Source organism: Saccostrea cucullata, unplaced genomic scaffold (assembly GCF_032062105.1).
Source record: "Saccostrea cucullata isolate Sc308-1 unplaced genomic scaffold, CSIRO_AGI_Scuc_v1 ctg2470, whole genome shotgun sequence".
Taxonomy (NCBI): Eukaryota; Metazoa; Mollusca; class Bivalvia; order Ostreida; family Ostreidae; genus Saccostrea; species Saccostrea cuccullata.
The window spans coordinates 155101-165557 of record NW_026919936.1 but is presented as its reverse complement, the minus strand read 5'-3'; the positions used below and the strand labels follow the sequence as shown (position 1 = coordinate 165557).

Sequence of the window (10457 nt, the reverse complement as noted above, 5' to 3'; positions counted from 1 at the left end):
TTTGTAACAGTTCTTTTTAGACTAAACCATAGTTCTTTTTCTTAACAGATTGGTGCTCTTGGTATAGAAGTAGAAAAACTCCAAAGAATAAATGAAGAGGTTGAGGAAGAAAACCAAAATCTGAAGGTGAGAAAGGAATGGAAATAATGAATACATGTATACAGTAAAACACAAGTTATATTTTATTTAATCCGACATGCATTAGAAGAGAAATTTTCAGTTTAAAAAAAGGTAAAATGGGAATGACCATCAAACTGAAATTCATAGCGAAACAGATTGCACAGATGTTTAATTAAACAGTTTACACTGTTGAAAAAAAAGTTGTACACGCTGTGAAATAGAAAGATAAATTCACTAAAATATTATATATATATATTTAATACCCAAAACTTTTCATTTGTTTAATAACAAAATTAAAATTCTGATGTCCATATAGGAGAGGTTGATGACAGTACAGGAAACATTAGACTACAGAGAATGTCAGGTCCAGGAGTTAGAGGAGGCCATAGCTGATCTACAGAAACAGAAACAAGACCTCCAGATACAAATTCAGGTACGTGTGTAGATAGACTACAGAGAATGTTAGGTCCAGGAGTTAGAGGAGGCCATAGCTGATCTACAGAAACAGAAACAAGACCTCCAGATACAAATCCAGGTACGTGTGTAGATAGACTACAGAGAATGTCAGGTCCAGGAGTTAGAGGAGGCCATAGCTGATCTACAGAAACAGAAACAAGACCTCCAGATACAAATTCAGGTACGTGTGTAGATAGACTACAGAGAATGTCAGGTCCAGGAGTTAGAGGAGGCCATAGCTGATCTACAGAAACAGAAACAAGACCTCCAGATACAAATCCAGGTACACATGTACTTCAGAATCCATCCAGATACAAGTGTACTGTGTTTTCTTAAGTTTCCATCGTTAATCAAAAACATCAAATTTCAATAACATTGAAAAAGGAAAGTTTACAAATTATGGAATAAGATACAATTGCTGTCCATGAATTTACATACAGTATCAATCGTATTGTTGGGTTTTTGGTTACAGCCTTTAAGTTTGATCTCCACAAAAATTAATGAAACTGCAGTACAAGTACATGTACAGTATATCTGATAAAAAAAGATGATTTTGTTTCCGTATATCTTCTTGAATAATTGTTATGTACGTATGTGCACTTTCTTTTAAAGGAAAATCTCAATCAATCTGACATCAATTTGAAAGACAAGAATAAATTGTTTCATGAGCTCGAAACAGCAAGACATGAACTGATTTCGCTGAAAGAAAATATGGAGAAGAGGGAGGATGAACAAAGAGCTCTTACTACAGAAATTCAACACCTGGAGAAGATAAACGCAGAGAACCAGGTACATGTAACTGCCTAATTTTCTTAATCATAAAAAAAACAAATTCTTACAACAGTGGTGATTCCAGAGTGTGGGTAATAAACATTTAAACAGAGATTCCATTTAAAACAATAAAATATATACACATGTACTATCATATACAGTCAAACTTTTCACCCTGAATCCAATTGCAACAGGATCAATAAAACTGAGATATTCAAAGATTCAAGATACATGTATTAAGGGTAAAGTACATAAGGAAAATGTAGTTTGGTCTGCCAACTCACTCTGTAATTTCCTTGGTACTTGCCATATTGATGTTTGAGATAACAAGATTCAACTTTATTCTTTCCAGATTTATATCGGTATGTCTTTTTTTTCTTTCAGGAAGCATTGTCAACATTCATGAAGAAAATTGAAGACAAGAACATGGAGATATCTAACATGAAGGATGCATTACATACACAGATGCAGAAGGGAGAGGAGCTGCAAGGTTATCTGGATGAAAAAGAGGGCAGGATCTGTGAGCTGGAGACAAGGAATAATCTACTGGTCAATGAAAGTGAAAGCAAGGCTGATAAGGTTCTTAAAGCATTTTATATTTGAAAAATATACTGTAGGAAATTTTACAATATACGTGATAAAATAGTTTTTACAAACACATTAATAGTTCCAAGATATTACACTGAAGAAAGAAAAAAATAAAAAGAAGGGGAAAAATATTTGTCATATGATATCAAAATGTGTGATATAGGTAGATTATTTTATAATTTTATCTTTGCTAGATTTCAACACTGCAAGAAGAATTGGACCAAGCTCAAGAAAACCTCCACAGTTTTGCATCAGAACATGAGAAAGTTGATAAAGAAGTGGTATGTAATGTTATAGAGTACATGTATTTGAAGTTGTTTGGCATCAAGATCTACATGTAGCACATGAACCAATTTTTTGCAAAAAATGTTTTGGTCAAAAGTTTCCTTGTAAAATGTACAGTATGTACTCAGTGTGTCAAGATGTATGTATGTTGTCAAAATCAGAAAATATATGGAAAAAAAAAAACACAGTATCATGTACATGTGTCTCGGCAGTCTTTGTAGAAAGGAATTTTGGTAAAGGTTCCATAAGTTTTAAGATTGTTTATAATTTGCAGAATAATCATGCTTCATTGAAGTTTTTAGAACAATCAATACAGTTTGATACATTTTGTTTTCATAACAACATTCCTTTGCAAAATCTCATTTAATCGTTTTGTTTGCAGGCTGCTTTGAAAAAATTACTGGAGACGAAGGAAATAGAACTGGCAGCACTACATGAAGAGAAGTCAAATATGGCCTTAGAGGTTAATATGAAACAAGTTGCATTTATCTACATACATGTATTACTAAATGTGCACAAGAGTATTCACAGAGTGAATGCAAATATTTTAAAAATAAGTAGAAAATGAAAGAAACTTAAGTATGAAAAATAAAAAAAAAAAAGGTAAACAAAGTCTTTTTCTTCAAAGGGCTCCACTAGAACTTCAGCTAATCTTATTTTGAACTCGTTATAGCATGCACCTCATGTTCACAGAAAATTGAATGTTGAATAATTTTCATGAACGACACTTTGACATATACATGTATTTGTATCTTTCATCTTATTAATGAGGAAAGATTTATCTAATAAGGACTGATTCATTTTTGACAGCTGTCATCTACAAAGGCTGAACAGTGTCGTGAAGTTATCGCTCAGCAGGCTTGTGTTATAGAGGACTACAAAGAACAACTCAATCTGTATCCTTTCTTCATTTTCATTCTGATTCTATCACATAAAGAAATACATGTTAATATGATAAGCTATCAGCTTTTGTCTGTATTATGTAGCCACTGGACCCACAATGTATTGTATAGATGCTATCAGTATTGTTATTCTTGGTACATCAGTCCTTAACAGATATAGATTGAGGAATTCAGAGATGTCAGTTCACCAGGAATCTCAGGAAATGGACAGATTAATGGTAAGGCACAAGTTTAGGATGATAAAATTTACATGTTTATCTACAGTATTTTCAGTTAAAATATTGTACATGTACATCGAAAATAGAAGATGCAGTTAATTAAATTCGGTACTTATTGTGCAACCCCCCCCCCCCCCCCCAATTTCTCATTTCAGAGACACAGTCCCTTGGCACACAGACTGATATGCAGAGAGAAAAGAATACATGACATTGACAAAGAAAACCAGTCTCCTTCTGAAAAAATTCATGTCTCCAGTTCTCAGATTAAAGGACATGGAGCAAAACAAAAACAGACTCTCTTCATCAGATTCCTTGAACGGCATGGAGAATGGAACGCTTTCTCCGATAAAAAGAAAACCCGTCCTGTCAGAAGATCTCGTACAGAATGATAGGAGTGTTCGGTTGTCGGAAGATTTAACGGACGATAGTCAGATGGACTTGGACCAGGCTTTTGTGACAGCTCACACTATGCAGGCGTATGTGTCGAAAACCCTAGAGAAGGAATCAGAAGATGTTTGATATGAGCTTGACAGAGAAGATTGTGAGAAATTTGAATGCATGTTTTATTGTGCTCGATGGGGGAAGTGTTAGGGAGATTTATTGTCCATTGCTGCATTACAAGAGATTTTAGTTCTACAGAATAGTGATTTTATGATTTGTACTTTACATGCAGTTTAACTTGACGCTATTCATTTAATAATGAACTTTGTGATTGTTTCAAGCAATGCATTTTGTTTAGTATTAGTGAAAAATATTATATTTTTAAAAAAACCCAATCAAACCACAGGGACTCACATGAATATATATATCTATTGAATTACTATATATACAAATATATCTTTACAAGGAATATGGTAGAATAAATATTAACCAAAAGATTTTGAGTGAATTATGAATAGATTTGGTTTAAGAGAGGATGAAATGCATCAGATGAAGATTAGAAGGACTTGAGTTTAAGAAAACAGTTTAAGATAATGGTAGAATTTTCAGAGGAGGCTAATGTCAGTCATTGAATTTCTCAGACTATATCAACTCAGCCCTGCCTAAGACTAGAACAGATTTACATGAACTTTTAACATTTTTACAATTCAATAGAAAACTTCATAGATGCTCAGGGGTAAATTAAACAAAAATGATGAAATATTTAGCTTTTTGTACATGACCCAACCCATGGAACAAGGAGAACTGGTGAAATAAATATCATGAAGGAAAGATGTTTTTCCTGGAATCACCTTACAATAAGAAGTTACTGTGCCAGAAAAAATTAAATATGTGAAAGTTTCATTACATAATGTATGTATGAATAAACTCAGGTGACCTATTCCTATCGGTTTTTGTCCATCGTCAGGCGATGTTTGTCGTGTGTTAACATTTGAACAATTTCACCTTCTTCTCTGCAACCATACGACAAATTTCAACCAATTTTGACCTAAAGCATATATGGGTGAAGGGGAACAAAAATTCTGAATTTCATGGTCCCTGTCCCCGTAGGGCCTGAGGGGTTGGACCAAAACCACTAAAATTAATGCGATCTTTAAAAATCTTCTTTGCTCCCGGACATCAAGCAGTCAAACTTGGCATGATTGTAATCAGCATTCAGTCCTATCAAAATTGTGAAACTTGTGGCCCCAGGGTCGGGGTTCTAGTGCTAGGGGAGGGCTATATAGATTATATAGTGAAAATGCTTTATTTCTTCGAAAATCTTCTCTGCTCCTGGGTATTAAATAAACTAAGTAAATAGTCATAATGAGCATGAATGCCTCTTCCAGAATTGTGAATTTTATGGCCCCAGGGTCACATGTTCTGGTGTTACGATGGGGCTGTTGTGATTATATACTGAAAATGAATTATTACGTTGAAAATCTTCTCTACCCCTGGGTAGTAAATAAACTAAGTACATAGTTATAATTAACATGAATGCCTCTTCCAGAATTGTGAATTTTATGGCCCCAGGTTCAGGGGTTCTGGTGTTACGGTGGGGCTGTAGTGATTATATACTGAAAATACATTAAATCTTTGAAAATCTTCTACTCTGCTCCTGGGTATTAAGCAGATGAACTACCTATATAGCTATGATGAGCAGGGACCTTTATTTCAGAATTGTGATTTTCGAGGTTCCTGGGTCAGGGGTATTTTGAGTACATATACTGAAAATCATTAATCTAATTTGAAGTTTTATGAGTGAGTGGCTCAAATCAGGTCTTTTAATCCACTGGGTTTGTCTATACCATAGACAAAACCAGGGACATTAGCAACTGGTATACCACATACAAGCACTACCTATTGCAGACTGTGACTTGAGTGCATCAACAATGCACACACCTATATATGCTCTTTATCTAAGGTGGGCCACGCACCCATCATATTCATGAAAATACAAGATTAAAAACAAAATAAGACAATTAAAATAAACTTACCATCTTCCAGTCGAAAATGTATTGCTTGCAGTCGTGTACCACTGGCAATTATACTTCAGTCTGTGTTGTTTCTTGGCTTCTATCACAGCCAAGATTGAGTACAAGTCACAGTCTGAAGTTTTATGAGTGAGTGGCTCAAATCAGTTCTTTAATCCACTGGGTTTGTCTATAGCATAGACAAAACCAGGGACATTAGCAACTGGTATACCACATACAAGCACTACCTATTGCAGACTGTGACTTGAGTGCATCAACAATGCACACACCTCTCTTGGTGGGCCAAGCACATATTTAACTGATAACAGAAGATTAAAAACAATAAGACAAGAAAATAAACTTACCATTTTGCAGTCATGTATTGCTGGCAGGCTTACTTCTATCTGTGTTGTTTCTTGGCTTCTATCACAGCCAAGATTGAGTACAAGTCACAGTCTGAAGTTTTATGAGTGAGTGGCTCAAATCAGTTCTTTAATCCACTGGGTTTGTCTATAGCATAGACAAAACCAGGGACATTAGCAACTGGTATACCACATACAAGAACTTCCTATTGCAGACCGTGACTTGAGTACATGAACAATGCACACACCTCTCCTGGTGGGCCACTCACATCTTCAACTGAAAATACAATATTACAAACAATAAGAAAATAAAATAAACTTACCATCCTCCAGCGGTGCATTGCTGGCAGGCTTACTTCTATCGGAGTTGTTTCTTGGCTTCTATCACAGCCAAGATTGAGTACAAGTCACAGTCTGAAGTTTTATGAGTGAGTGGCTCAAATCAGTTCTTTAATCCACTGGGTTTGTCTATAGCATAGACAAAACCAGGGACATTAGCAACTGGTATACCACATACAAGCACTACTTTTTGCAGACTGTGACTTGAGTGCATCAACAATGTACACCCCTCTCTTAGTGGGCCACGCACATCTTCAACTGAAAATATTACAAACAATAAGACAATAAAATAAACTTACCATCTTCCAGTCTTCTACTGTTGGCTAGTACACTTCTAATTTGTGTTGTTTCTTGGCTTCTATCACAGCCAAGATTGAGTACAAGTCACAGTCTGAAGTTTTATGAGTGAGTGGCTCAAATCAGTTCTTTAATCCACTGGGTTTGTCTATAGCATAGACAAAACCAGGGACATTAGCAACTGGTATACCACATACAAGCACTACCTATTGCAGACTGTGACTTGAGTGCATCAACAATGCACACACCTCTCTTGGTGGGCCACGCACATCATCAAATGAAAATAGAAGAGCACTAACAATCAGATAATAAAATAAACTTACCATCTTCAAGTCTTCTACTGTTGGCTAGTACACTTTAATTGGTGTTTTTTTTTTTTGGCTTCTATCACGGCCAAGATTAAGTACAAGTCATAGTCTGAAGTTTTATGAGTGAGTGGCTCAAATCAGTTCTTTAATCCACTGGGTTTGTCTATAGCATAGACAAAACCAGGGACATTAGCAACTGGTATACCACATACAAGCACTACCTATTGCAGACTGTGACTTGAGTGCATCAACAATGCTCACACCTCTCTTGGTGGGCCATGCACATATTCAACTGAAAAGAGAAGATTAAACACAATAAGACAATAAAATAAACTTACCATTCTTCCAGTCATGTATTGCTGGCAGGCTTACTTCTATCTGTGTTGTTTCTTGGCTTCTATCACAGCCAAGATTGAGTACAAGTCACAGTCTGAAGTTTTATGAGTGAGTGGCTCAAATCAGTTCTTTAATCCACTGGGTTTGTCTATAGCATAGACAAAACCAGGGACATTAGCAACTGGTATACCACATACAAGCACTACCTATTGCAGACTGTGACTTGAGTGCATCAACAATGCACACACCTCTCTTGGTGGGCCATGCTCACATATTCAACTGAAAATAGAAGATTACAAACAATAAGACAAGAAAATAAACTTACCATCATCCAGTCATGTATTGCTGGCAGGCTTACTTCTATCTGTGTTGTTTCTTGGCTTCTATCACAGCCAAGATTGAGTACAAGTCACAGTCTGAAGTTTTATGAGTGAGTGGCTCAAATCAGTTCTTTAATCCACTGGGTTTGTCTATAGCATAGACAAAACCAGGGACATTAGCAACTGGTATACCACATACAAGCACTACCTATTGCAGACTGTGACTTGAGTGCATCAACAATGCACACACCTCTCTTGGTGGGCCACGCACATCATCAACTGAAAATAGAAGATTACAAACAATAAGACAACAAAATAAACTTACCATCATCCAGTCATGTATTGCTGGCAGGCTTACTTCTATCTGTGTTGTTTCTTGGCTTCTATCACAGCCAAGATTGAGTACAAGTCACAGTCTGAAGTTTTATGAGTGAGTGGCTCAAATCAGTTCTTTAATCCACTGGGTTTGTCTATAGCATAGACAAAACCAGGGACATTAGCAACTGGTATACCACATACAAGCACTACCTATTGCAGACTGTGACTTGAGTGCATCAACAATGCTCACACCTCTCTTGGTGGGCCATGCACATATTCAACTGAAAATAAAAGATTACAAAAAATAAGACAATAAAATAAACTTACCATCTTCCAGTCATGTATTGCTGGCAGGTTACTTCAATCTGTGTTGTTTCTTGGCTTCTATCACAGCCAAGATTGAGTACAAGTCACAGTCTGAAGTTTTATGAGTGAGTGGCTCAAATCAGTTCTTTAATCCACTGGGTTTGTCTATAGCATAGACAAAACCAGGGACATTAGCAACTGGTATACCACATACAAGCACTACCTATTGCAGACTGTGACTTGAGTGCATCAACAATGCACACACTTCTCTTGGTGGGCCAAGCACATATTTAACTGATAATAGAAGATTACAAACAATAAGACAATAAAATAAACTTACCGTTCTTCCAGTTGTGTACTACTCGCAAGTATACTTCAACTGGTGTTGTTTCTTGGCTTCTATCACAGCCAAGATTGAGTACAAGTCACAGTCGAAAGTTTTATGAGTGAGTGGCTCAAATCAGTTCTTTAATCCACTGGGTTTGTCTATAGCATAGACAAAACCAGGGACATTAGCAACTGGTATACCACATACAAGCACTACCTATTGCAGACTGTGACTTGAGTGCATCAACAATGCACACACCTCTCTTGGTGGGCCATGCACATCTTCAACTGAAAATAGAAGATTACAAACAATAAGACAATAAAAAAAAACTTACGATCCTCCAGTCATGTATTGCTGGCAGGCTTACTTCTATCTGTGTTGTTTCTTGGCTTCTATCACAGCCAAGATTGAGTACAAGTCACAGTCTGAAGTTTTATGAGTGAGTGGCTCAAATCAGTTCTTTAATCCACTGGGTTTGTCTATAGCATAGACAAAACCAGGGACATTAGCAACTGGTATACCACATACAAGCACTACCTATTGCAGACTGTGACTTGAGTGCATCAACAATGCACACACCTCTCTTGGTGGGCCATGCTCATCATATTCAACTGAAAATACAAGAGCACTAACAATCAGATAATAAAATAAACTTACCATCTTCAAGTCTTCTACTGTTGGCTAGTACACTTTAATTTGTGTTGTTTTTTGTCTTCTATCACGGCCAAGATTGAGTACAAGTCACAGTCTGAAGTTTTATGAGTGAGTGGCTCAAATCAGTTCTTTTTAATCCACTGGGTTTGTCTATAGCATAGACAAAACCAGGGACATTAGCAACTGGTATACCACATACAAGCACTACCTATTGCAGACTGTGACTTGAGTGCATCAACAATGCACACACCTCTCTTGGTGGGCCATGCTCATCATATTAAACTGAAAATACAAGAGCACTACTAAGTAGCCAAAAAATAAACTTACCATCTTCATGTCCTGTACTGCTAGCAAGTAAGTCAAGTATACTTTAATTGGTGTTGTTTCTTGGCTTCTATCACAGCCAAGATTGAGTACAAGTCACAGTCTGAAGTTTTATGAGTGAGTGGCTCAAATCAGTTCTTTAATCCACTGGGTTTGTCTATAGCATAGACAAAACCAGGGACATTAGCAACTGGTATACCACATACAAGCACTACCTATTGCAGACTGTGACTTGAGTGCATCAACAATGCACACACCTCTCTTGGTGGGCCACTCTAACAATCAGACAAAAAAATAAACTTACCATCTTCCAGTCCTGTATTGCTGGCAAGTAAGCTATACTTCAATAGTGTTGTTTCTTGGCTTCTATCACAGCCAAGATTGAGTACAAGTCACAGTCTGAAGTTTTATGAGTGAGTGGCTCAAATCAGTTCTTTAATCCACTGGGTTTGTCTATAGCATAGAACAAAACCAGGGACATTAGCAACTGGTATACCACATACAAGCACTACCTATTGCAGACTGTGACTTGAGTGCATCATCAATGCACACACATCACTTGGTGGGCCATGCACATCATATTCAACTGAAAATACAAGATTACAAACAATAAGACAATAAAATAAACTTACCATCTTCAAGAAATCCTGTATTGCTGGCAGGCTTACTTTTATCTGTGTTGTTTCTAGGCTTCTATCACAGCCAAGATTGAGTACAAGTCACAGTCTGAAGTTTTATGAGTGAGTGGCTCAAATCAGTTCTTTTTAATCCACTGGGTTTGTCTATAGCAGAGACAAAACCAGGGACATTAGCAACTGGTATACCACGTACA

General features: G+C 36.6%; 1 protein-coding gene and 1 long non-coding RNA gene across 2 annotated transcripts; both read left to right on the top strand.

The window, feature by feature from the left end:
* Nucleotides 1-717: 717 nt before the first annotated feature.
* Nucleotides 718-2932, top strand: LOC134240484 (tropomyosin-1, isoforms 9A/A/B-like). The gene is made up of 6 exons (XM_062722572.1): nt 718-757; nt 1189-1365; nt 1732-1926; nt 2130-2216; nt 2603-2683; nt 2894-2932. The coding sequence occupies exons 2-6, from the start codon at nt 1288-1290 to the stop codon at nt 2930-2932; spliced, it is 480 nt and encodes a 159-aa protein (XP_062578556.1). The 5' UTR covers nt 718-757; nt 1189-1287.
* A 102-nt stretch (nt 2933-3034) lies between these two features.
* On the top strand, nt 3035-3840 carry LOC134240467 (uncharacterized). Its single transcript, XR_009986460.1, has 3 exons — nt 3035-3116; nt 3283-3340; nt 3496-3840. It is a non-coding gene; the product is annotated as an uncharacterized LOC134240467 (long non-coding RNA).
* The last annotated feature ends 6617 nt before the right edge of the window (nt 3841-10457 follow it).

Coding starts and splice junctions, on each gene's coding strand:
- LOC134240484 (XM_062722572.1), top strand. CDS start 1,288: ATGGAGAAGAGGGAGGATGAACAAAGAGCTCTTACTACAGAAATTCAA. Junction 1,927..2,129: donor GTGAAAGCAAGGCTGATAAG/GTTCTTAAAGCA, acceptor TATCTTTGCTAG/ATTTCAACACTGCAAGAAGA. Junction 2,684..2,893: donor AGTCAAATATGGCCTTAGAG/GTTAATATGAAA, acceptor AACTCGTTATAG/CATGCACCTCATGTTCACAG.